Source organism: Phacochoerus africanus, chromosome 3, assembly GCF_016906955.1.
Source record: "Phacochoerus africanus isolate WHEZ1 chromosome 3, ROS_Pafr_v1, whole genome shotgun sequence".
Taxonomy (NCBI): domain Eukaryota; kingdom Metazoa; phylum Chordata; class Mammalia; order Artiodactyla; family Suidae; genus Phacochoerus; species Phacochoerus africanus.
The window spans coordinates 24,374,549-24,401,252 of record NC_062546.1 but is presented as its reverse complement, the minus strand read 5'-3'; the positions used below and the strand labels follow the sequence as shown (position 1 = coordinate 24,401,252).

The following is a 26,704-nucleotide window of genomic DNA, read 5'->3' as shown; positions in this document are numbered from 1 at the left end:
AACAACTCAGAGCTATCTAGTTAGCAGTGTTGGCAGTGGGAGCTGTTTCCCAGAAGGTTTGTGCCTCCGACCGGAGGAGGGGGATTGAGCCAGCATTTCAGAGCTGTGGTGATTTGGGTGACACAGCCTTTGTGGAAAGGAAAGGCATAAAGGGAGGACGTTGGAGTACTGACCCAGTGGATCAGCCAGGAAGAGGCAGCCTGGGGTGTTGGTGCCAGTAAGCCTTTACTGGGGCCACTCCACTCTTCCTGCTTTATGCCCTTTCCTTACTGAGTACAAACTGCAAACCCAGGTATCTTCAGCTACCCAGGAGGTAATATAAATTAGTTTTCCTCTGTAATTCTGTTAAAAACAATAGCATAGGAGTTCTCTTTGTGGCACAGCGGAAGTGAACCTGACTAGGAACCATGTGGTTGTGGGTTTGATCCCTGGCCTCACTCTGTGGATTGAGGGTCTGGCATTGCCGTGAGCTGTGGTGTAGGTCACAGATGCAGCTCGGATCTGATGTTGCTGTGGCTGTGGTGTAGGCCGGCAGCTGTAACTTCAATTAGACCCTTAGCTTGGGAACCTCCATATGCTGCAGGTGCGGCCCTTTAAAAAAAAAAAAAAAACCAACAGCACAAGTGCAATGACATGACAAGTGAAATCTGCTATCTAAGAGAGGGAAAGGCTAGCCTGGTGGGTGGGGGGGGGAGCCCTAGACTGAGGTGAAGTGGTGAGCACATGCCCTATCTAAAGTGGGTGGACGGTTTCACTGCAGCTGGTTGTTGCCTTGTAGCAATGTGGGTCAAGGGTCACTAGATCTCCTGATTTTCCAAAGGAGTCAGAAATAAGAATTTTTGTGCTCTCCCAATGGTAAATGTTTGCGCCTGACTTAAATTCTTAAAAATCATTGTGTATTGGAGTTCCCTGGTGGCCTAGCAGTTAAGGATGTGGCGTCACTGCTGTGGTGTGGGTTTGATCACTGGCCCAGGAACTTCTGCATGCCATGGGCACAGCCAAGAAGCAAAAAACAAACAAACGAAAAACAAAAACATTATATAGGCAGCAATGATTCAGAAGAGCCAGCAGTCCACATGTGTAACCATGGCCAAGGGTTTAGATCTGCCAAAAGTGTGGCCCAATGCATTCCTTATCATTGTTGACAACCTGCTAGTGACCAAAATGAGTAAAATGCATTAGTCAGCTCCTACCTTTGAGGGACTCATAGATTAGTGGAGAAGATAGACAAAGAGTAATGATAAGATGTAATATAGGTATTCTCTATATAAAATATTAAATGTATATCTGTGGCTATGAAAGTGATGAATTAATCCTGGATACATCTGGGAGGACATGATAGAAAGTGGCATTTGAGCCAGGTTGTAGGGGATCAGCAGTTAGTTGCATTAAAGGGATATGGGGCCCCTGAAGCTCCCGCTGTATGTGCATATGTTATATTTGCATTTGCTGTATATGCCATTTTCTTCAGCTTGTGAATGACTCATGCTGCCAGGAAGGCAGCTCTAATAGACCATTTTCTTGTAGGTAATTGGAAATAAAGATATTCCTCACCCCTGCCGGTGGGTGGCTCAGGGTTGATAAAATGGGAGACATCTAACCTTCTTCCTCCCCCTAGGTTATCCTGTGTTTTAGAGGCCTAAGCAACTCAGAGGCCATCCTGCTGAAGCTGGTTCCTTCCCTCTCTTTTGGATCCCCTGCCCGAAAGGCCTGCTGCTCTGTCAGAGAGTCAGATTACTTGTATTCAAATCTCTAGTCAACCAAATGCCAGCTGTATGAACTCAAATTGTTTAATCTTTCTGATTTCTTTTTTGCTTTTTTTTTTTTTAGGGCTTCACCTGTGGCATATGGAAGTTCCCAGGCTAGGGGTCAATTCAGAGCTGCAGCTGCCGGCCTGCACCACAGCCACAGCAACACCAGATCCAAGCTGCATCTGTGACATACACCACAGGTCGTGGCAATGCCAGATCCTTAAACCCACTGAGTGAGGCCAGGGATCAAACCGGCATCCTCGTGGATACTAGTTGGGTTCGTAACCTGCTGAGCCACAGTGGGGACTCCCACCTTTCTGATTTCTTAACTGAGGTTTCACCTTTGTAAGCCTCAGCTTCATCCATATATAAAGAGCTATACTAGTACCTACACTGAAGTGTGATAGGAGGGCATTGGAGGGTTTCATAATTCTTGTGATGCCAGAATGACATTGTGTGTGTAAAGCACTTAGCAAAGTGACTTATACATAACTTAACAAGTGGTAACTATGATGATGATAGTTCACATCGTTCACAGCCCCCCAGTTTGGGATAAAAGCCCTTCTGTTGTCTTCCCTTACTATCCTGCGGTGTCTCTATTATTACTGCACAAACCACATTGTATTGTAATTATGTCTCTTTCCCCTGCTAACCCAAAAGCACCTTCAGTGATTCAGTCAACAAATGTTAGAGTTCCCTTCATGGCTCAGCAGTTAATGAACCTGACTAGTATCCATGAGGACATGGGTTCAGTCCTTGGCCCTGCTCACTGAGTTAAGGATCCGGCATTGCTGTGAGCTGTGGTGTAGGTCGCAGGCATGTCTCAGATCCAGCATTGCTGTGGCTGTGGCTAGGCTGACGCCTTCAGCTCTGACTCGACTACTAGCCTGGGAACCTCTATAAGGCGCGGGTGTGCCCCTGAAAAGACAAAAAAAAAAAAGTTTATTGAGCACTATGCCAGGCACTATGGATGCAGTGGAAAACTCTTGGTCTAGCGCGGAGTTCCAGAAGGCATGCCAGGAAACACTAGTCCTGTGCGCTTGTCTCACGGTCTAATAAATTTGAGAAAGATGCTCATCATAGCTCCCCTTTAGCAATTAGGTCCATCTTAGCCTTTTAAAAGCTCTGAGGGGTCCTGTGGTAAAGGAACCTATTTACCTGTCCAGGCCAGCTTTGCCAGACCTAATGAGTGTTTGCTGAATAAATGTGAGTCATCTAGACAGTTCTTTCAACTCCACTGTGTGCTTTGGTCCCCAGCTCCAGAGGAGGTCCAAGGGACAACAATGATTCGTGACCCTGCTGGAAGCAAACAGCCTCTGGCTACATAAGGGCCTGTGGGCTTACTGTCTGGTTCCTCCATGGAGACAGGCCGCCCCAGGCTGAACAACATGAAGCCCCAACCACTGCAGCTGGTGCTAGAGGAGCAAGTGCTGGCGCTGCAGCAGCAGATGGCAGAGAACCAAGCAGCCTCCTGGCGGAAGCTGAAGAGCTCCCAAGAGGCACAGCAGAGGCAAGCAACCCTTGTGAGGAAGCTGCAGGCCAAGGTGAGGCAGCTGCCCTTTCAGGAGGGAGAAAGAGACCACGTGGAGCTGGGGGCCAAAGAGGGCAGGAATGTCCTAATAAAGAGTTCTCCTTTGCTGCTCACAACTTCTCCGTGAACTACTCTGGCATCCCTTTCCATGATGACCTTCACAAGGGTTAGTTGTCTAGGTTTGCTCTCCCAAGTCTAGAGCTAGGACCTGACCCTGGGTGTTCTGGTTCCAAAGTCCATGAACTTATTTCTCCTGCGTAAGAGTTTTATAGAATGTATTAAATGTCCACATGGAAACTGTGAGATGTTATGGCCTCACCTCACTATCACCCAGTCCCTCATTCACAGCAGGTTTGCCCACAACCCTTGGGGCCTTTGCTTTGGGCTGTTTGCATCTGCCTGCTTACTGCCATGATCTCTGTTTCTCTTAGGTGTTGCAGTACCGGAGCTGGAGCCAAGAGCTGGAGAAGCGGCTGGAAGCCACTGGGGTGAGTGGGGCTGTTCTGTGCTCCTCCTGAGCTCCTCCTGAGCTCCTCCTGAGGGCTTGTTTGCTGACTGAGGGAGGCTGGGGTATGATAAGGTGAGGCTTGGTAGCAGTCTGTCTTTGTCAGCCCTTGAGAGCTTTATCACACAGATACCTTCATCAGACCTAACTATTCCTAGCCTGTCATATTCCAACCCTTGGCTCTCTAATGCCACTTTAGGAGACTTAATATTATCACATTGGAAATGATGTGGAATCCAAGGGAGGAGATGCATTTTTCCTCCAGAAGGTGTCAGTGTTTATCTGTCATAGAGAGATATTGCACCCTTGCAGGCCTGGAAGAAGAGTGTGTTCATGGCAGAGGGATTTCTTTGTGCTATTGGCTACATAGAACTGGCTTTCAAAGACCCATCTGCCTTTGTTCCAGCTCCCTCTCAGCACCTTCTCACATTACTCTTGGAAGAGTTCTCTCAGAGGAAGGAGAGGAGCAAGACTACTCCATACCATTCTCTAGTCCAGGCATCCTTAGGCATTATCATAGAATTATGTCACTTAATCTGCAAAGCAGCTTTCCCAGGGGAATGATACCACCTTCACTTTGCAGCTGAAGACTTTGCAGCTCAGAGAAATTATAACTGCCCAAGGTCCAAAAAGTAACGTGGTAGAAGCCAAGGCCATTAGTGAAAGCTGTATCATATGCTTCTCAGGTTGAAAGTTCTTTTTTTGTGTGTGTTTTGTCCTTTTAGGGCCACACCTGTGGCACATGGAGGTTTCCAGGCTAGGGGACTAATTGGAGCTGTTGCTGCTGGCCTACGCCAGAGCCACAGCAATGCCAGATCCAAGTTGCATCTGTGACCCACACCACAGCTCACGGCAACACCGGATCCTTAACCCACTGAGCGAGGCCAGGGATCAAACCTGCAACCTCATGGTTCCTAGTCAGATTAATTTCCACTGCGCCATCATGGAAACTCCAGGTTGAAAGTTCTTTTCGCTACCAAATGCTGTCTTTCAAGAGAAGTCCCTGGTTCACTTTGGGAGAGAGGGATTGAGGAGAGAGGCAGATTGCCAAGAAGGAGGACAAAGAGTAAAAAAGAACATGGGCTGCTATAGAAGAAGGTATCAGGGAGTTGGTCTGCGGGGTGTTCTCTTTGGAGGTAAATTAGGCTTGTTTTTGTCTGGTTAAGGCACCAATCCCTCAGAGGTGGGAAAATGTGGAGGAGCCAAACCTGGAACAGCTGCTAATCCGATTGGAGGAGGAGCAACAGAGGTGATGGGCCCCAACTTTCTGGCCTGGGTAGTTGGCTGGCGGGTGGAGAAGGTCCATGGGAAACCTCTGTTTTGAGGGCTAATGTGCATTAGAACGAAGGACTTCAGCCTTAGCCCTCCAGTTCCTGGCAATGGAAAGTTCCAGTGGTTGTCGTCTTATTCCAAGAGGTCCAAGTGTTGGCTCAGACCTTTATTTTGTACTTGCTCCTATCCCTTCCCAGTGCAGGTGTGAGAGTCTAGCAGAGGTGAACACCCAGCTTCGGCTGCACATGGAAAAAGCTGACGTGGTGAATAAAGCGCTTCGGGAAGATGTGGAAAAATTGACAGTAGACTGGAGCCGGGCCCGGGATGAGCTAATGAGGAAGGAGAGCCAGTGGCAGATGGAGCAGGAGGTAAGAGAAACAGGGGCTGGGAACAGTGAGAGGAGGACTTGCACTCTGGGCACTGCCCTGGTCAGTGCTGGAAGGGGTTAACTTCAGGACTTGGATGGAAACCTAGCTGTTGTTAAAGTCTCTGGCTGCGCTCACCACTTGATACTGGCAGCTCTGCCCTGCTTGGGCTGTCAGCTTACTTCTGTTTTTACCTGCCCAGTCGAGGTTTTGCTAGCAGGTAGCATGACACCAAGCCACTCTGTTCCTGCATAAGGACTAGCTTAGATTTCAGATGGGTCTTAAGATTTATTGCCCTCCCTCCTGGAAGTCTGCGATTGAGATGCTAAGGAGGTAACTATTGAAATTGAATGAGGAAGAAATTTTTAGAATCCAGTTAAAGGAAACTAATGTTTCCTGAGCCTTTGCTCTGGGAGGATATTATGCTGGGTGATTTACATATATCATTTAATCCTCATTTTATAGTCTGTGGTAACGTTGGTAATAGCTATCATTTGTTGAGCAGCTATTGTTTATCCTTTTCTGATCTAGCTCGAGGAAGGCCATATATCATCTCAGTCCCTTTGACCTATTGAATCCCACTGCTGACCTTATTAAACACCTCAGCACCAGCTGAATATAGACTCCCATTCATAAAGTATCCCTATAAGCCCCTCCTTCCTTTCCCCAAGAGTCGGGAGGAATCCAAGACTCCTGTGTTGGCCAAAGATGTCCTCTGCCCTTTGATATGACCTGGGTTTCTGAACATACAGTTCTTCAAGGGCTACCTGAAAGGGGAGCATGGTCGCCTTCTCAGTCTATGGCGGGAGGTGGTGACCTTCCGACGTCACTTTCTGGAAATGAAGTCAGCCACTGACAGGTCAGTGTGGGGATAAGATGGGAGGCAGTTTGCCCCTACCCATTCTAGACTTAGGGCGGTGGGCTGCTGTAGAAGGGGGGATCAGGCTGTGGGGAGAAGGCAAAGGTGGAAGATGTGGTGGGGAGGGATAGTTTTATTGGATTCAAATGATTTTTCCTAGACCTGTTCCTCAGGCCTCACTGGGCCTGACCTCCGCAGTCCCTTCTCTGGTGCTTATTGGAGTCTGCTCTTTCCTTGCTTGTTCTCAGAGACCTGATGGAGCTCAAGGCTGAGCACGTGAAGCTCTCTGGGTCCCTGTTGACCTGTTGTCTGCGCTTGACTGTGGGAGCACCACAGGCCCGGGAATCCACTGGATCTGGGAGGCTCAATGGGAGTGAACCATCCCAGCTGATGCTGCTACTGTCTAAGACCCAGGAGCTGGAGAAGGAAGCCCATAAAAGGAGCCAGGAGTTAATACAGCTTAAGAGTCAAGGGGATCTGGAGAAGGCTGAGCTTCAGGATCGGTGAGATGGGCTGGGTCCTAGGAAGGGAAAGCTGAGGGAAAGGTGCCTCCCCTAGGGAGTTCGAGATAGTTAGGGGAGGGGGAGGATATGCAGATCATTCCTTCCACAAGAGGGGAAGGAGATGTGCCAGAGGGAGTCGACTAATTTGAAACCCAGTGCCACAGTTGGGGCCATGTCTGCCCTCTGCCCTCAGACTCTCTTACAGCTCATTTTCTCTCCTGGTGACTTACAGAGCTGGTTGTCAATCTATCAATACCAAACTACGGAATTCCCCTTGTGGCACAATGGAAATGAACCCAACTAGTATCCATGACGATGCGGGTTTGATCCCTGGTCCTGCTCATTGGGTTAAGGATCTAGTGTTCCCGTGAACTATGGTGTAGGTCACAGATGCGACTCGGATCCCACATTGCTAGGGCTCTGATGCAGGCTGGCAGCTGCAGCTCCGATTCAGCCCCTAGCCTGGGAACTTCCATATGCTGCACCTGCAGCCCTTAACAAAACAAAACAAAACAAAACAAATACCAAATTACTTGCCATTACCAGACGAGCCAAGTTCTTGCATGCTTCCCTGCCTTTGTAGATGCTGACCATAGCCTGGAATGCCTCCCTCTGTTCTCTCTGCAGTATCCTCAAAGGCATAGTTCAAACATCACTTCTCTTTTGACCTCGATAACCTGTTAAATTACAATGTATGGTCTTTTAGGTCAGAAAACCAATGCTTGTTACAACATTGATCTCATCGATTATTTAGTCTTGGGGTATTTTTGTTTGTTTCTTGGTTAGCTTTGGTTCTTTTTTTTTTTTTTTTGATACAGTAATTTTTAAACAATAAGAAGAGTAAAGATTTTAAGTAAAGCTCCATTTGAATCTCAGGGCAAAGGTCAGTTTTTACCCCATGGCTAGGGTTGTGTCACCACCTGTTGGTGGCGTACTTGAGTTGTAGGGGTTTTTTGGTTTTGTCTTGTCTTTTTGTCTGTTTTAGGGCCACACCCATGGCATATGGAGGTTCCCAGGCTAGGGGTCTAACCAGAGCTGTAGCTGCTGGCCTACACCAGAGCCACAGCAACGCCAGATCTGAGCCACGTCTGCGACCTACACCACAGCTCATGGCAACACCCACTCCTTAACCCACTGAACAAGGCCAGGGATTGAACCTGAAACCTCATGGTTCCTAGTCGGATTCATTTCTGTTGCGCCACAACAGAAACTCCATGTTGCAATTTGTCTTATTTGGGTTGTGAAGGTGCTGGGAAGCACAAGGACAGAGACCATGTCTTAGTAATTTTGTGTCCTAGTGTTTTGCACTTCACCTGCCATATAGTAGACACTCAATAAATGTTTATTGAATGATACAATAGTTAAATGAATGACCATACAGAGGATTAAGGCATCTGCAGCTCTGATTCAGCCCCTAGCCTGGGAACTTCCATATGCTGCATCTGTGGCCTCTTGAAGATGATACAGAATAAAATTAGAAAGACTTTGAAACAAAAGATTAAGCTCCTAAATAACCTTCATTCAAGAAGTATTTATTTAGCTAACCACACAACACCAGGTACTGAGCTCTGGGATATGTTGTTAGGTGATAAAGATGTCTGGTGATTTCCCTGAACTTTGAGGTTAATTTTAGGGAGGTTGACTGTAATCTCTCCCAAATTGCCCCTCCTTTTTTCCCTATCAGTCAGAATCTTGGGCTGGAGGGACATTGGGACTATCCCATGTGGCAATTCTGATATTCTTATTGGCTTCAGGATGCTTGACTTCAAGATCAAGCGGGGCCTGGAAGGGCCTGGGCCAGGGCTTTCCTTCAGCTCTCGGGCCCCCAAACACGTGTTCCAGCCCCGAGATGTGGTAAATCCCTGCATGTGTCTGAGTGGCTTTTGGATTCCCCACCCCGAATTCAAGGCTATAATGTCATGTTTTCAGGGAGTGCAGGGGTTGGGGGCGCCCAAGGGACTTTGGGGAGGCTGCAGTGGGGATGTCTGTATTGGGGCAGGGTGTGCTGCCCAGTAGCTCTGTCCACATCAGTGGGTGCCCTGGTGACCCTGCTGTGCTCTTCTCTCCAGGGTGACCGAGCTTTCTGCTCTGCTGACCCAGTCTCAGAAGCAGAATGAAGATTATGAAAAGATGGTAAAGGCTCTGAGAGAGACAATGAAGATCCTGGTACATGATCCTTTGTTCTGGGGAGGAGTCGGGTGTGGGCCTATAGCTTCCTGTCCTCTATGGATAGAAAGTGCAGGATACCAGTTAAATATTCCTTTGATGAAATCTCCCTAAAGCTAAAGGGTAAATTTTGGTTGAATCTGAAAATTAATGAATTCATTCATTTGTTCATTTAATAAACATTAGCTGTCTACTCTCCCTACCGTATTCCTGGGGGAGCTTCCCAGGTGCACATGTGCAGTGGGCCCTCCTCCGAGACGGTGGGACACACATGAAGAGGCACCCTGGCGAAGCAGGAGGGGATGTGTAGAAAGGACTCAAAACCTAGTCATTGGGAAACAACTGAGGAGCATGGTGATGGAGAAGAAGGGGCTTGGGAGACATGATAGCTGCCTTCACATAACGGAAGGGCTGACACTGGGGAAGAGGTTGGCTTATTTAATGTTCCCCAGGGGAGTGCAAGCACTGCCAGTGACTAGAAACTACAAGGTGGTAGAGCTTGGCTACAGCTAGAGCTGTGCGGTAAACAGTCCGTCTTGTGAAGGAGTGAGGTTAGTGTCACTGGCTTAACATCTGCCAAGATATTATCAAAGGGATTTTCTAAGGTTGAATGTTAGAACCTCTGGCTTGATTCCATGTTTCCTTCCAAATGTCTAGGGATTTTCAGATCTCTGATTTTGGGTGAGTCCTGCACCCCTATCCATATGCACATGCCTAGTCTTCTCATCCAAGCTGGGATCAGCTGGGAGCCAGACTTGCTTACACCTTTGTGATTCCTTTTTGTTCAGGAATTTGCAGGCCCTACGTAATGTAAATGAGTGAAATCGATTCAGCTGTAAGAATCCTGGTTTTCCAGTGGTTTCATATTTAGTTTTCACTATAGCAGAAGACACAGTCTCAACAGTAAGGAAACAGGAGTAGTGGGGACTGCAGGACCCTGAAGAATATATGTCCCATCTGGAGGAAGCATCCACTGTTCAACTTCAGTAAATTACTGCCGTGTAGGAATGGCGGCTGGTGTGGCCCATTTGTTAACTTTTTGAGCCAGAAATTCAGATTTTTATGAATTTTTATGAATTTCATAAAATCTCTCAATTTACAAATGTTGGTTCAAATTTTGCGTAGGCAAAACTAAAACATAGCTGCAGGTCTGGATCTTCTGGCCTTCACTAGCACAGTAAAGTAGGAAGGAGAAGAGGAAATCTTGAGAGTTTGAGTTTATTGCTGGCCTTGGGACTAGAGGTTTCTCTGGCTTAGCCTTAGGTCTCAAGCATCAATTTGATGTTCTGAGACAGCAGCCATCCTTTATCCAATGATAGCTCACATTTAATGAGCATTTGCTTTGTGCCAGACACTGTGTTAAGTAATTGACATGACGTTTTTTCATTCAAGCCTCAAACAAATCTGTGGAGTAGTTGCTATTAATTATTCCCATTTTGAAGAGAAAGAGGCTCAAAGAAGGAGTTGCCTAAAGTTACCAAGCTAGTTAGTGATAGAGCACGATTTCTAATCTAGGCCGTCCACTTTGGAGCTCTTAATCCCTTAATCTGAACTCTTAATCACCACCTCACATTGTCTTCAGAGTCCTGGGACAGCATCAGTATTCACATGTGGTCAAGGGAAAAGTGGGGTTGACAGAGGAGACAGAATGAGAATCCAGTTGATTTGGGGTATAGAATGATAAATTACCTTCTGAGAGTTTGGCTCATAGGTTCTATTTTGTTTCTTGTGCAGGAGGCAAATCATGCAGAGTTAATGGAACATGAGGCATCTCTTAGTAGGAATGCCCAAGAGGAGAGGCTGTCTTTACAGCAAGTGATCAAGGATATAACCCAGGTACTGGGGACCCACGGTCATGCCCCATTCCTCCCCAGACTGTCACGTCCTCCCAGGTGTGCCCGGAGGAGTTTGGGCTTCTGAGGATGAGTTCTGAGTCTTTGGAGACAGGAACCCCAAGGGGTAGCTAACCATAAGATAGCAGGCCCTCTCTTACTTCCAGCTGCACTTCTCAGGCCAGCAGCTGGATTCTGGTCTTTGTTACCTCAGTAGCCTCTTCCTTCATTTATTCATGGAGTGTTCAAGAGGTACTCTAGCCTTGTCACTTGCTGGGTTTGGATGAGGTGAAGCGTTGAAGGAACCCATTTTTTTTGCTCGTAGATACCCTCCTCCCCATACCCTCATCCCCCGCCCCTGGAAGAGAGGACCTGAGAAAGAAAACATCACATTTCTCCAGGCTGGAGTTGTTAGTCTTCTGATTGGATCCTAGGCCTTGGTCAGTAGGAGGGTGACCCTGCTGTGTTGGGTTTCAGGCCATGGTAGAAGAAGGGGACCATATGGCCCAAGGTTCTGGTCACGAGCACTCCTTGGACTTGGATCCTAGTGGCTTCTTCTCCCAGTTTGATTCCCAGCAGCCAGACAAGGCCCTCACTCTGGTGCGTTCTGTGTTGACTCAGAGACGCCAGGCTGTGCAGGTGAGAACCCCAGTACTCCTCTTCAGCCACAGGGATGAGTGTCTAGACTGCCTCGTGCCCTAGGCGCCCTCCCAGCCTAGACTGCCCCTTTTGCTACATGGACCAGTCATGAGGTCTTTTGTCAACACCCGGAAGTGCCCCCTAGAATCTCTGCATCTGCACAGTTGTGCTGGTGGCTCCACTTTGCAGGCAGTCTTTACCTAGCACCATACAAAGAGGGGCTCTGGGAGAGTGGGGGTGAATGTTCCCCAATTCTAAAGAGCCCGGCCACACTTACCAACAACCCCCCTCCCCCAGTTGTACATTTGAAGATGATGGACGCTGAGACTTTGGGAGCCACAGAAACCAGTTATCTCTCATGCCACAACTCTACTGGCCACAACTCTATTCAAAGCTTACCCTTGTTGCACCAGCACCCAACCCCCTTGGCCCAGCCCTACTTTCAGGTTTCTGCCCTCCTTCCTTTGCCCTGACTTGTTGTTCTCCACCTCACTTCTGTTACTGTCCCTATGCAGGACCTAAAGCAGCAGCTTTCAGGCTGTCAGGAAGCTGTGAGCTCCTTGCAGCAGCAGCATCATCAGTGGGAGGAAGAGGGTGAGGCCTTGAGACAGCGGCTGCAGAAGCTCACCGGGGAGCGGGACACCCTGGCAGGGCAGACTGTGGGCCTGCAGGGGGAGGTGGACTCTCTGAGCAGGTGAGCGGGGGCTGCTCATCCCACCCTTCCTCCCAGGCTCAGTCCTCACTTGGCCGTCTACCCATCCCATTCATGTGTTTGGTTGGCTGAGCCTGTTCCTCTCGAGACCCAGGGCTGCTCAGAGCCATCTTGCTTTGTGTTCTGTTTGTTCCTGCTCACTCAGTTTTGGGTCTTTGCAGTGATTAAAAAAGTTTCCTGCTCAAAGGGAAGATCAGATATTCAAAGGAAACAGACACTCCTCTCCTTTGACCCTGTGATGTGTGCTTCCAAGAAGGATTTAAAATCCTTCCAAGGTTCTAAGGTTTCTGCTCACCTCTGAGCTCCTTCTTCCAGGGAGCGAGAGCTCCTGCAAAAGACCAGGGAGGAGCTGCAGCAGCAGCTGGAGGTGCTGGAGCAGGAGGCCTGGCGACTACGGAGGACAAACATGGAGCTTCAGCTGCAGGGCGACTCTGCTCAGGGCGAGAAGGAGGAGCAGCAGGAGGAGCTGCACCTGGCTGTCCGAGAACGGGAGCGCCTGTAGGTGTGACCAGCCCCCTCCTCACTCAGGCTTGATCTTCCCCTCCACACCCTTCCCTCTGAGCCCCTTCTCTTAGAAAGTGGAATAAATTGAAGCCTGGCATGTGATGGGTTCAGATTAGCTGACTACTCCATCCTTTGCAGAAAGATGAATACAGAAGGTTCATCCAGCTTTGCCGAGCACAGAAGGTCTGATGGGCTCTGGGGAATACAGAAATAAGACACAGGCCCTGATCTCAAGTAGTTTGCAGTCTAATGGGGAAGACAGACGAGTAAACTGTGGCCATATGAACTATGAGCAAAATAGAACTTCAATCTAGGTCCTCTGAGAGAACAGGCATCACAGTTAATTATTGAAAGCTTCATGGGGGATGGGGGAACCATTGGGCTGGGCCTTGACATGTTTTGATCGGTAGAGTGGGATAAGGGCTAAAGGAACAGATTAGCAAAAAAAAGGAGGCAGAAATGTTCATGGCATGCTCAGAGGAGGCTGGGCTGGCCAAAGGGCAGGATTTAACCTGGGAAGTATGGAAGATGAACTGGTCAAGAAAAGGAATTCCAGAGTAGAGACCCAGTTAATCTGTAAATTCCTCAACATGATATCATAGAAAAGGCAAGGAATTAAGGCTGGGCAAAAATTTGGTTTAAATTATGGCTCTGGGGAGTTCTCTTGTAGCTCAGTGGGTTAAGGATCTGGCAATGTCACCGCAGTGGCTTGGGTCACTGCAGTGACATAGGTTCAGTCCTTGGCCTGGGAACATCCACGAGCTGTGGGCATGTTACAAAAAAATATACATATATATGTTTTTGCCACTTGGACAGATTATTTGTACAATGGGGATGATAATATTTACTCTGAAAGGGTCATTGAGATTAAAGCAGTGTTTTGCAAATACCAGCACAGAGCCTTGGCATATGGTAGGTCTTCAGTAACTGGTAGCAGGGACTGTATCTTCTTGCCTTTGATACATACCCTCCTCTCCTGTTCTCTAGCTCCTTGCACCTAATAGGCACAAAGAATAGAATATTGAGAACCGCTATAAGGATCATCACTTGTGCAAGGAATGGTCTTCCCAAGAAAAAGAATAGGCAATCCACAAAGATGATTTTCTGTTTTCAAATTTAATTTGTTTAAGTTGATAATACATTTATTAATATTTATATGACTTTTGAATCAGACTCTTTTAAAAGGTATACTCAGAGAAATCTCACGGAATTCCCGTCGTGGCTCAGTGGTTAACGCATCCGACTAGGAACCATGAGGTTGTGGGTTTGATCCCTGGCCTTGCTCAGTGGGTTAAGGATCTGGCATTGCCGTGAGCTGTGGTGTAGGTTGCAGACGCGGCTCGGATCCTGTGTTGCTGTGGCTCTGGCATAGGCTGGTGGCTACGGCTCTGATTTGACCCCTAGCCTGGGAACCTCCATATGCTGCGGGAGTGGCTCAAGAAAAGGCAAAAAGACAAAAACAAAAACAAAACTCAGTCCTCTCTTGCTTTCTTCTGTGGATAACCATTTAAATTAATTTCTTATTAATTTTTCCAGTGCTGCTTTAAGCAAATATGTGCACATACTCTTATTTACCCCAATTTCTATCATAAAAGGTAGTGCACTGCATATACTGTTCTGCACCTTGCTTTTTTCATGTTTTATGTCTTGGAGATCTTTCCTTATCAGTTTTTAGAGATCTTTCTTCATTCTTCTGCTTTATAAAGGCAATTATATTCCTGTTATCTTTTAGGGTGTGGCCACTACCTGAGATTTCCTCAAGCCCCCTCTCTTTCCCATCTTAGTCAGGAGATGCTGGCGAGCCTGGAAGCCAAACAGTCAGAATCTCTCAGTGAACTGATCACCCTTCGGGAAGCCCTGGAGTCTAGTCGCCTAGAAGGGGAGTTGCTGAGGCAAGAGCAAACAGAAGTGACTGCTGCGCTAGCAAAGGTGCGTGGGCCTTGCCTCCCTGGCTGGGTGGGCGGATGGCTCAGAGATTTGTATTTCTAGGAAAAGGGCATGCAGCCTGCCTCATTCTTCATCCTGCAAGCTGTGGCCCTTCCTGCCTCTTCCCTCACTTCTGCTTTGGGGTTCTGTTCCTCCCAACTGACTTTCTATATTGGAATTAGAATGGTTTACATTCCTTTTTTTTTTTTTTTGGCTGCACCCACAGTTCGTGGATGTTCCCAGGCCAGGGATCAAACCCTTGCCACAGCAGCAACCCAAGCCACTATAGTCACAATGCTGGATCCTTAACCTACTGCAACCCAAGGGAACTCCCTAGAATGGTTTTCTAAAGTATAAATCTGGTTATATCAATCGCTTTCCTAAAACCATTCAGTGGTGTCCCAGCTCCTTGGTGCCACATTCCACCTGCTCAAAACTGTTTCTAGCTTCCTCTTCCCTCCAGATCCCTGTCTTAATAAACTCTTAACTCTTAATAAACCTTCACTCCTGCCACACAGCACTAATTGCATTCTCAGTTCTACCTCCTCTTTTGTGACTTTTCATACTTTGACCACCTCTTTCCTCTTCTTTTAACCACGCAATGTTCCTTATCCCTTGGTGCCCAACTGAAGTGTCAGCTCTCCTGTCAGGCATTTTGGATTTTCCCAAACCAAATTAATGCTTTCTTTGAGGTCCCAGAGCACTTTGTGCCTACATTGTCTATGGTATTGTTATAGTTGTACAAGTTTATACATCCTGATGTCTGTACCTCTGTACTGAGTTCCTCTTTTATGCCTCAATGAATGAATGAATGAAGAGGAGAGTTATTTAGAATGTAAGGGAAGAGGTATTCCCGCTATGATGGAACAGGATCGGCGGTATCTCAAGAGCACTGTGACACAGGTTCAATTCCTGGCCCAGCACAGTAGGTTAAGGATCTGGCGTTGCCGCAGCTGCAGCATAGGTGGCAATGGCAACTGCAGCTCGGATCTGATCCCTGGCCTGGAAACTCCATATGCTGTAGGGTGGCTGAAAAAGACCAAAGAATGTAAAGGAAGGAATGAAGTATTAGCTGATCTCTGTGCAAGGGAAGCAGCAGGTGTTGGGAATGTGAGCTGCTCACTGTTGCAGGAAAACTGGAAAAGGAAACTCTTTAACCCTCTTGTTTTTAGGCAGAACAGTCTATTGTGGAGCTGTCAAGTTCTGAGAACAGCCTAAAGGCTGAGGTAGCTGATCTTCGGGCTGCAGCTGTCAAGCTCAGTGCCTTAAATGAGGCTTTGGCCTTAGATAAAGTTGGACTGAACCAGCAGCTTCTCCAGGTGAGCAAAGATTTCTCTGATCCACTGGGTAGGGCTGAACTCCAACCAAGGGCAAGCCAGTGACAGACAAAGCTAATGCCTATGACAAGGAAGAGTTCTTCAGTGGATCAGCCTGAGACAGATCAGCTCCCAAATGTAGTCCTGGAATGAGTGAAAGGAACGTTTATAGTACAGAATAGAGCAGAGACTGTAAGACCTAGGTTCAGCCATTAAAAATAGACCCCTCATGGAGTTCCCTGGTAGCTCAGCAGGTTAAGGATCTGGCCTTGTCACTGTAGTAGCTCTGGTCGCTGCTGTGGCGTGGGTTCAATCCTTGACCAGAACTTCTGTATGCCACACATGTGACCAAAAAAAAAAAAAATAGACTCCTTTTACATCTACAGCAGAACCACCTTTGGGCTTTAAGGTAAGATCGTCAGGTCTAGGAAGAAGGCCCATGGCCTCTAGAAGGAAGGACATGGTTTTTAATCCTATTATTTGAGATACCAGCAACCACCAGAATAGGATCTGCTAAAGAGCCTAAATCTCAAAGAATCTCCCCTAGAGGTTGCAAATTTAACATGTCTCTTCACTACCCTTCCTCCCTTGAGCCCCAGAAATAATCTGTGTTCCCTTACACAGAATTCTGAGGACAGGATTTGCCTTTTTTACCTTTTCCCAGCATCAGCCCATCTAGTACTTGGAATAAAGGTCCTAGACCAAATGAGTGCTTAGTCCCCATCTCTTATAAGCACTCCCATGTTTATCTTTGAGCAGATGATGTCTCACTTGTATTTACTTCTCAGCACTTCATCTCTAAACTGTAACCCTTTGCCTTTGATGCCCTTCCCTTTTTGGCCAGTAGTTAGAACAGCAGAACCAGTCTGTGTGCAGCAGGATGGAGGCAGCAGAGCAGGCAAGAAGCGCTTTGCAGGTGGGCCTGGCAGAGGTGGAGAGGAGCAGGGAAGCGCTGTGGGAAAAGAACACTCACCTGGAGGCTCAGCTGCAAAAAGCAGAGGCGGCCAGGGCTGAGCTGCAGGCAGATCTCAGGGGCGTCCAGGAAGAGAAGGAAGAAATTCAAGAGAAACTAAGCGAGGTGAGAAGACAAAACTGCTACTGTCCCATTGAAGTATAAGGCATGCTCACTGTCAAAAATGAAAATACTACAGAAATGATTCAGAAAGGGGAACATCTTCCTTCCTAGAAATGACTAGTGTTACTAGTTTGGGGTATATCTTCCGGTTTTTTAAGAGAACTTCTGGAGGAATCCTCCAGATTCCCTACTGCTTCACATCCATCAATTTGAATTAGATGCCTCTCCTGTATGCTCTGATAGTACCTTATGTTTTTTCAACTACCACAGTCTTTATGCTATATTTATGTTTACATGTCTCTACCATTAGATCGAACGTTCCTTGAAGGCAAGGCTATTTCTTACTAGTTTTTATTCCTCCAGCTTTTAGCACAATGTCTAACACATAACAGGGGGTTCACCAAGTTTTTTCTGAACCAGTGACCCAAACTTCTCATGCTCTAAGAGTTATACATAATATAACTATTATGTGTAATAGTTACACATAATTAAAAAAAAAAAAGGAGTTCCCTTTGTGGCGCAGTGGTTAACGAATCCGACTAGGAACCATGAGGTTGCGGGTTCGGTCCCTGCCCTTGCTCAGTGGGTTGACGATCCGGCGTTGCCGTGAGCTGTGGTGTAGGTCGCAGACGCGGCTCGGATCCCGAGTTGCTGTGGCTCTGGCGTAGGCTAGCAGCTACAGCTCCGATTGGACCCCTAGCCTGGGAATCTCCATGTGCCGAGGGAGCGGCCCAAGAAATGGCAAAAAGACAGAAAAAAAAAATAGTTACACATAATAGTTATACATAATCTCCCGCCTCAGAGTCCCTTTCTCAGGGTCCCAATCACTTTCTTCCTGGTATTGTGTATGTGTCTTGCTTCTCCTTAAGACTAAAAGCTCCTTAGAGGTAGATCTCTTGCCGCTCTAGCACAGGGGCTTGCTCAAAGAAGAGCATGTTTCTGGGGCAGAGAGCTCTATGGGTTGGTCAGGGAAATGGATAAATGGCACTTCATATGCATAGACAATGCTCAGGACTCTGAGATTTGAAATGCTGGGATTAGAATTTCTGAAGAGCCAGTGGCCCTACTCTGGGGATGGCAGCCCTGGGAGCGGGAGTTGGGGGGGTCCTGCCTCTGCTCTGTATCTCATCAATTACTTCCCCTCAGGCACAACACCAGCAGGAGGCAGTCTCAGTTCAGATGGAGCAGCTGCGTCAGGAGGCAAAGCGGCAGGAAGAGGTGCTCACCCGGGAAGTCCAGGAGAAGGAGGCTCTGGTGCGGGAAAAGGCGGCTCTTGAAGTGCGGCTGCAGGCCGTGGAGCGGGACCGGCAGGACCTCTCTGAACAACTGCTGGGGCTCAGGTAGAGCCAGACCCAGTTTCACCAGGGGCAGAGAGAGCTTTGCAAGGCAAAGGGTAGCCAGCTTAGTTCCCTGCCCAGAGTATATGGGTTCTAAATGAGTTATGAATGTGTAATTGCCCCATTAACTTCTCTGGATGGCCAGTAGTTAGAACCCACCTCCTCTTAAGGAAGGGTAAGGGGCTTCTTGGGTAAGAACTCTCCTGATTTCTGAACCTGACAGCTCGGCCAAGGAGCTTCTGGAGAACAGTCTGTTTGAGGCCCAGCAACAGAATTCTCTGATAGAAGTCACCAAGGGGCAGCTGGAGGTCCAGATTCAAACTATCACTCAAGCTAAGGAGGTAATCCAAGGTGAGACCCCACCTGGGATGGGCACACTTCATCCGTGGGGATGTCAAAAGCCAGGGAGACAGTGGGAAGCTATTGGAGCCAGGCCCAGGGCTTCTGAGATGGGAGTTACTCATGAGAGAGGAGAGAAAGGAGTGAAAGGTGGAGAGCAGAGGCTCAGAGACCAGATCCTGTCCCTGGTGTCTTAGGGGAAGTGAGGTGCCTACAGCTGGAACTGGATACTGAACGGAGCCGGGCAGAACAGGAGCGGGATGCTGCAACCAAACAGCTGGCCCAGGCTGAGCAAGAGGGGCAGACCGCCCTGCAGCAGCAGAAGTCAGCCCATGAGGAGGAAGTGAAGGGGCTCCAGGAAAAATGGGTAGGTAGTGGATGTGGCCAGGAGATGGGAGAGACAGACCTGGCCTCCTGTCAGTGAGTGCTCCACCTGTTGACTCGTGGACCAGATATTGCTGCCTATAAGAGTGAAATCTGAATAGGACTAGTCTGGTTGGTCACCAAGGTACAACATCCAGCTTCCAGCTATTATAATATATGAAAAACACTGATGATAATTGTTGGCATATAGTAACCTCTATATTTGTGTTAGCTATTATTATTGTTACTATTTTTGTAGGTAGAGAGAATTAAGAGTGGATCCTGGCTGGTGTTGCCATGAGCTGTGGTATAGGTCACAGACGTGGCCCAGATCTATTGTTGCTGTGGCTTTGGCATAAGCTGGCAGCAAAGAGCTCCAATTAGGCCCCTAGCCTGGGAACCTCCATATGCTGCACGTGCGGCCCTAAAAGGACAAAAGACAAAAAAAAAAAAAAAAAAAGTGGGTCCTGGGATGTAGGATTGATAAAATGGCTCCAGGGTATAAAGGGAGCCTATTCTCACCAAATTCAAAACTGTGTTTCTTTTGATTTTTACTTATATAATTTAGTCCATCTGCTTTTATTATGAGTATATTTAGATTTATTTCCACCATCCTGTGCTGTTTATCTTGCCTCTGTACCTTTTAGGGAGGGGAGATCACCTTTCTTAACTTCTTTTAGAGGGTTAAATTGGATGATTAAAAAATTGTATTCTTTTCTCCCCTCTTTTTTTCTCTCTGCTACTTTTTTTTTTTTTTTTGGTCTTTTTAGGGCCAAACCCGCAGCATATGGAGGTTCCCAGGCTAGGGGTCCAGTCGGAGCTGTAGCTGCCGGCCTACACCACAGCCACAGCAACACCAGATACAAGCCGCATCTTCGACCTACACCACAGCTCGTGGTAACGCTGGATCCTTAACCCACTGAGTGAGGCCAGGGATCAAACCCACATCCTCATGGATACTTGTCAGTTCGTTAAACTGCTGCGCCACGACGGGAGCTCCTCTCTCTGCTACTTTGGATGATATATACTTTGTTTTTGTTCTTTTAGTTCTTTAATATTTTAAATAGCATACTTAAAAGCTCAAGTTAGGAGTTCCCATTCTGGCTCAGTGGTAATGAACCCAATTAGTCCATGAGGTTGGGGGTTCAATCCCTGGCCTTGCTCAGTGGGTTAAGAATTTGGTATTGGCGTGAACTGTGGTATAGGTCGCAGACGTGGCTCGGATCTGTTGTTGCCGTGGCTGTGTCATGCACCAGCAGCTGCAGCTCCAATTTCACTCCTAGCCTGGGAGCTTCCACATGCTGCAGGTGAGCCCCTAAAAAGCAAAAAAAAAATCAAGTTAATCTGTGTATTTACCCTTTTCCTGAATGAAACAAGGACCATAGAACATTTTACCTATATTTTTATCCTTTTCACCTGTGTCTAATCTGCTATACAGTCTATTCACCAAGTTTTAAATTTTACTTTTTAAATATTTTATTTCTTGATGTTCTGTTTAGTTATTTTTTCAGATCTTTATGGTCATTTTTTTTGTGTCTTTTCCCTACTTGGTATTTTCAGTTCCCTCTTTTATTCTTTAAACACATGAAACTTACTTCTATGCTGTCTAATAACTCCAACAACTAAGATCTTTTTGAGTCTGTTTCCACTGACTCTTATTCATGGCCTTGGTCCCTATGTGTTTGGTGATTCTTGAATTGGAGCCCATTTTCTCTGGAAATGTTTCTGTGAGAATCCATCTAGGCCTGAGGTGACGGAGATTTTGCTCAGAAATTTGCTTTTGCTTCTCAAGGAAGCTGAAGGACTAGCATCTCATGAGTGCCTTGAAGTAGAATTTCTGTATAAAGTGTTTTGGGCCTTATTCGGGCCCTGAACCCACATGAAGACCAGCTTATTTTTATGGTGATGAATTCTCATGGGATATATATATATTTTTTTTAATTTATTTTTAACCCTGAATGAAGGTTAAAACAAACAAATTTCCTTGCTATTCCCTTATGTAGGGTGTTTTGTTTTCCTTCTCCCTCACTTTCTCTCTTTTCCCTTTTCTTCCCTCCGTCTCCCCTCTGTCTCAGGTTTATCTTTTTCCTGGAGACTATAACCTAGGGCTGGACGAGTGTTTCTGTGAGGGGCCACAGTGGGCCTTGCAGATCCCACAGTCTCTGTCACAGTTACTCTTCTCTGCTGCTCTAGTGCAAAAGCAGCCACAGACAGCATATGCAAATGAGCCTGGCTCTGTTCCAATACAACTTTATGTCTGGACACTGAAGTTTGAATTTTGTATAATCTTCACATGTCACAAAGTCTTATTCTTCTTTTGACTTCTTTCAACCATTAAAAATGTAAAAGCCAGAGTTCCCTTCTGGCTCAGCAGGTTAAGGATCCGGTGCTGTCCCTGCAGCGGCTTGGGTCTGCTGCTCTGGTTTGGTTCAGTCCCTGGCCTAGGAACCTCCACATGCTGCAGGCATGCCAAAAAGAAAAAAAAAAAGTAAAAACCACTCTTAGCTCACAGGCAATACAGCAACAGGAGGCAGACTAGATTTGGCCCACATGCCATGGTTCCCTGACCCCTGGCCCAGCCCTTTGGAGGTCCAGCCTTATGTGGAATCTCCTATTGGACTTTGTCTTGTTTTCTTTCCCCATATAGTGAGAAAATGAATTTCACAGTTACTAGGTATTGCAGGTACCTCTGGTTCTATGCTCATTTCCTTCCTTAGATCACTAGTCTTGCTTTGATTTGGGCTCCAATGAAATTTTCATTATTTTTCCACTGGCTCAGCGACACATTAAAATATATGCTTAGTAATTGGGCTTTTTATGTGGTGGTGTTTTTTTTTTCCTGCTGTTTTGCAGGTGGAGGGTTTAAGAGATCTTGGATGTCAGATTTCTGGAAATGGAAGTTGACTTGTGCTTTGTGTATCTGTGATTTGACTGTTGTTATAAGGCAGACTTGTTGGCAAGATGATAGCCAGAAGTTTGCTTGTTTTTAGAATTATGTGTCTAGATACGGTAGGTATTTGAAAATATTTATTGAATGACCAGTGTCCAGAGGCAGTTCAGTTTCTCAGCAAGAAATCAGGCATACCACCCACTGAAAACCTTACAGGTAAAAGAAGGCATAAAACTTCTGAGTGATGACTTTACACCTGATGTGGCCTTGATTTCCGTGGAAGGACTGACCATCTCATGGCTACACCTGCATAGGAGGTCCTCTTCCATCTTTCTTTTCTTCTTATTCATAGAATCCCCTTGGCTTCTGATTGACTTTGTGATCCCTCTACTGATTGAGAGGGTTGATTGCCCTCATAACTCTTGAGAGTCTCTTTTTTGGTTTTTTGTTGACTGCACTCTCGGCATGTGAAAGTTCCTGGGCCAGGGATCAAATCCATGCCACCACAGCAGCCCAAGGCACTGCAGTAACAATATCAGATCCTTAACCCATTGAACCACAAGAGAACTCCAAGAGTCTGTTAGTTTTAATGATGACTTCCTTCTCCTGGAATCTTAACAATTAGAAAAACTCTTAGGGGTTATATTCTCCATGCCTGAATCTGCTTTCATAGCAGTGATAGTGGATACTTGTTGGGTACTTCCCATGCCAGCTGCCATATTGAATGCCATTCACATTATTTAAGTAGTCTACCCAAGCACCTACTGAGGAAACAGACTTAGAGAAGGCACTCAGGGTTATACCTCGCTAATAAGTGGTACAGCAGGGATTAACCATTTCTCAGCATCTCTGCTCTGTCCACTCGACAACATCCCTTCTGAGGGTTGCTTAGCTTCTGTTGTATTCCATGAATAGCTGCCCATTTCTTTTTTTTTTTTTTTTTTTGTTGCTGTTGTTGTTGTTGTTGTTGCTATTTCTTGGGCTGCTCCCGCGGCATATGGAGGTTCCCAGGCCAGGGGTCGAATCGGAGCTGTAGCCACCGGCCTACGCCAGAGCCACAGCAACGCTGGATCCAAGCCGCGTCTGCAACCTACACCACAGCTCACGGCAACGCCGGATCGTTAACCCACTGAGCAAGGGCAGGGATCAAACCCGAAACCTCATGGTTCCCAGTCGGACTCGTTAACCACTGCGCCACAACGGGAACTCCCCATTTCTTTTTAGATAGATCTAGCTATTAGAAAATTATTCCTTGCAGAGTTCCTACTGAGGCTCAACAGATTAAGATACCGACTAGTATCCATGAGGATACAAGTTTGATCCCTGGCCTCACTCATTAGGTTAAGGATCTGGCGTTGCTGTGAGCTGTGGTGTAGGTCACAGATGTGGCTTAGATCTGATGTGGCTCAGATCTGGTGTGGCTGTGGCGTAGGCCAGCAGCCACAGTTCCGATTTGACCCCCTAGCCTGAGAACTTCCATATGCCGCAGGTGCGGACCTAAAAAGACAAAAAAAAAAAAAAAAAGAAAGAAAGAAAGAAAGAAAAGAAGGAAACAAATTATTCCTTATGTTGAGCCAAAATCTATTACCTGAACAAAATCAGTCTTATATTTGCTTGAAATTTGCTTTTTATTTTTTTGGACTAATATACTTTATTCTGATATCTTCTCTAATCTTAGGAGGAAGCATTTTTTTCCCCATGCTTTCAAGTTCCTACCTCAGCATGGCTGCTTTCCTCTAGACATGTTGCACATCACACATGAACCAGAGTGCAGAGTATTCTGATCCACTCTAACCAGCAACACTTGACTGTTACTTCCTGGGCATCACAGAGTTAGCTCTTCTGGTAGCTATGGCACACCGCTAACTCATGAGCAAATAAATCAGTTTTGGGGTTTTTTTGTTTGTTTTTTTTTTTTTTCTTTTTGGCCACTCCAAGGCATATGGAGTTCCCGGATCAGGGATCAGATCTGTGCCAAAATTTCGACCTAAATCGCAGCTGCGGCAACGAAGGATTCTTAACCCATTGTGCCTGGCAGGGGATCGAACCTGCATCCCAGAGCTCCAGAGACTGCCAATCCTGTTGTGCCACAGTGGGAACTCCATAAGTCAAGTTTTTTGTAAAAAGTACTTACTACTATTAAAATTCATCTTTCTGGGGTTTCTGGCACCATGGGATCAGCAATATCTCTGGAGCCCTGGGATGTAGGTTTGATCCCCCACCTGGCACAGTGGGTTAAGAATCCTGCATTACCACAGCTGTGGCATAGGTCACAACTGTGGCTCAGATATGATCCCTGGCCTGGCAGCTCCGTATGCCAAAAAAAAGGAAAGAAAATTCATCTTTCCCATATTCTTACAGTTGGCCTCTTGAACCAGAGTGTGCCATTTGATAGTCATAGCTGTTCTGTAACTGTGGTGTTATAAATTGATGTTCTTAAGCATCTTAAGAGTCCAGTAGCTGAAGTGTGATTCATTCGAGCAATGTTGAGTACTTACTGTATGTCAGGCACAGTGCTGGGCGTTGAGGATATAGCTGAGAGTGAAGTCCATGTAGTTCTCCTAATGGAGCTTAAAATCTTAGGGGAGCATAGGTATTAAATGAGTGAGTAAGGGATTATGGAAGTTCTATGAAGAAAAAGTGCTGGGCATTAGAAGAATAACAAGGGGGACCGTTTTGAGTATATGGCCTAGGAAGGTGTCCCTGAAGAAGTGTTATTTAAGCTGTGAGTGGTCATGGGGTGGGAAGAGTGGTCCAGGTAGAAGGAAAGCATGAGTAAAGGCCTTAAGGAGTGGAGATGTGTGGTGTTTTCAAGGACCTGAAAGGAGGCCCATGCAGCCAGAGTGTAGCAAGTGAGGGGAGAGTGCACAAGGCGGTGTTGGAAAGGGGCTAAGCACCAGAGGCATTCCCACTTCTGGGTGGGTAACTGCAGACTTACATACATTTTAAAGGAAAGGTGACATCCATAGCTGTTAGCTGCTGAGCACTTTCTGTGTGCTAAGCACCACCTTAAGTGCTTTACGTGGCTTGCCTCACTCCTCAAAGCAACCATAGGCGTATACTCTTGTTATCTCCATTTTTTTGTCTTTTTAAGGCCACACCCATGGCATACGGATATTCCCAGGCTAGGGATCAAATCGGAGCTACAACTGCCGGCCTACCCACAGCCACGGCAAGATGCAAGATCCAGGCTGCACCTGTGACCTATACCACAGCCACAGCAATGCTGGATCCTTAACCCACTGAGCAAGACCCGGGATGGAACCCGAATCCACATGGATACTAGTCGGGTTTGTTACCACTGAGCCACAATGGGAACTCCACTACTCAGGTTTTTAACCCACTGAGCCACAACGGGAACTCCTTATCCCCATTTTTATAGATGAGGAAACTGAGGCACAGAGATGCAATAGAAATTAACTGAGGTCACACTAGTAGTGTTGGGTTAAAGACTGTAACCCAGGCAGCCCAGCTCCAGAGCCCTTCCCACCATCCTGACATCCTGATGGCCAGGCTAGGTTGGTCTGGGAGATCAGGGAAGCTTTGGTCACTGGTGGATCTCTAGGAGGACCAGGATGCCCCATCCTAAAGCTCTTATTTGTGTAGGGGACATCCTAGCTAGGAGCAGCATGGCTTTTCGGGAGGCTAACCCTGCCATCCTGACCAGGAGGGGGCAGCAGACGGCGAGCCTGCCACCTCAGTGCACTTTTACAACCAACCATGACGCAGTTGCTTTAGAATAACAGATGTTTGTAGCTCTTATTAAGGACAGTTGCACTTTAGAGAACACTTTTATGTGTATTATATCATTTGATCTTTTATAAATCTCATTTGATTCTCATAGAATTTGGTAAGGTAGGCAAGGCAAGGATTAGCCTCACCTCACAGGTGAGGAAACAGGCATAGGGAGCGAGGGACCAAGGTCACACAGCAGGAGAGCCGTCGACTTCTTACTCTAGCCCAGTTCTTCTGCCTCCTCTCCTTGCTCATGTGGCCCCCGTGGTGTTTACTTTATGTGCGCAGGAGAAAGAGCGTGCCTGGCACCAGCAGGAACTGGATAAGGCTCTGAAGAGCCTTGAGAGGGAGAAAACGGAGCTGGAAATGAGGCTGAGGGAGCAGCAGGCAGAAACAGAGGCCCTGCGGATGCAGAGGGAAGAAGAACGGGCTGAGACCGAGAGCACCCTGCGCCAGGTGGGAAGCTGGGAGGAATGGCTGTGCTGCCACCCTGTGACATCCTACCTTTGGCCACTTCCTTTTCCACTCCCAAGAAAGGTGCTGCAGGGCCTTCTAGGAGAGAACGTAGCTCCCACTCTGCGGCCCATGAGCAGGTGATCGGTACTGTTAGCTGCAGGGCCTCAGTATATCATATTTCCTGAGGGCGGGCTGACTTTTACCACATCCTGTCAGCTTGCAAACCAGTGGCAGTCTTCGCACTTCCTGGTTCTCAACCAGCGGGTCCAGATCTTCCTTTGCCCTCTGCCCCCACCCCGTTTGCCAGAGGAACCCTAGAGCAGCTGGTGTGTCCTTGTGGCCTAGGGAGTGAGCATGGTGACCCCTGACCCAACAAGCCCTTGCTCTCCTGGCCCTCCCCAGATGCAGCTCGAAACAGAGAAGGAGAGAATGTCCCTCCTGGAGACATTGCTGCAGACCCAGAAGGAGCTGGCAGATGCCAGCCAACAACTGGAGCGGCTGAGGCAGGACATGAAGGTTCAGAAGTTAAAGGAGCAGGTATGGAGGATGGTCCTGGGCAGGGAAGAAAAAGGAACTTCAATTTACTCATTCAATACTGACCTGCTCTTTGGCACGTCTTTTTTTTTTT

General features: G+C 47.1%; 1 protein-coding gene across 5 annotated transcripts in view; it reads left to right on the top strand.

Moving 5' to 3' along the window:
• Positions 1-26,704, top strand: part of CEP250 (centrosomal protein 250) — a 56,238-nt gene that overhangs the window by 7,272 nt on the left and 22,262 nt on the right. For 2 of the 5 annotated variants that reach the window (XM_047771227.1, XM_047771228.1), the window contains exons 2-20: positions 3,009-3,295; positions 3,714-3,770; positions 4,954-5,036; positions 5,262-5,427; positions 6,177-6,283; positions 6,532-6,786; positions 8,856-8,952; positions 10,687-10,788; positions 11,262-11,423; positions 11,939-12,117; positions 12,451-12,633; positions 14,424-14,568; positions 15,738-15,884; positions 16,729-16,959; positions 18,103-18,296; positions 18,517-18,644; positions 18,830-18,999; positions 25,909-26,076; positions 26,479-26,613. In XM_047771227.1, the coding sequence (XP_047627183.1) occupies positions 3,110-3,295; positions 3,714-3,770; positions 4,954-5,036; positions 5,262-5,427; positions 6,177-6,283; positions 6,532-6,786; positions 8,856-8,952; positions 10,687-10,788; positions 11,262-11,423; positions 11,939-12,117; positions 12,451-12,633; positions 14,424-14,568; positions 15,738-15,884; positions 16,729-16,959; positions 18,103-18,296; positions 18,517-18,644; positions 18,830-18,999; positions 25,909-26,076; positions 26,479-26,613 (2,895 nt within the window). In that variant the 5' untranslated portion in view covers positions 3,009-3,109. Of the gene's footprint in view, positions 1-3,008; positions 3,296-3,713; positions 3,771-4,953; positions 5,037-5,256; positions 5,428-6,176; positions 6,284-6,531; positions 6,787-8,855; positions 8,953-10,686; positions 10,789-11,261; positions 11,424-11,938; positions 12,118-12,450; positions 12,634-14,423; positions 14,569-15,729; positions 15,885-16,725; positions 16,960-18,102; positions 18,297-18,516; positions 18,645-18,829; positions 19,000-25,908; positions 26,077-26,478; positions 26,614-26,704 lie in introns of those variants that run through there. The other 3 variants (XM_047771229.1, XM_047771232.1, XM_047771233.1) reach the window with 3 other exon arrangements.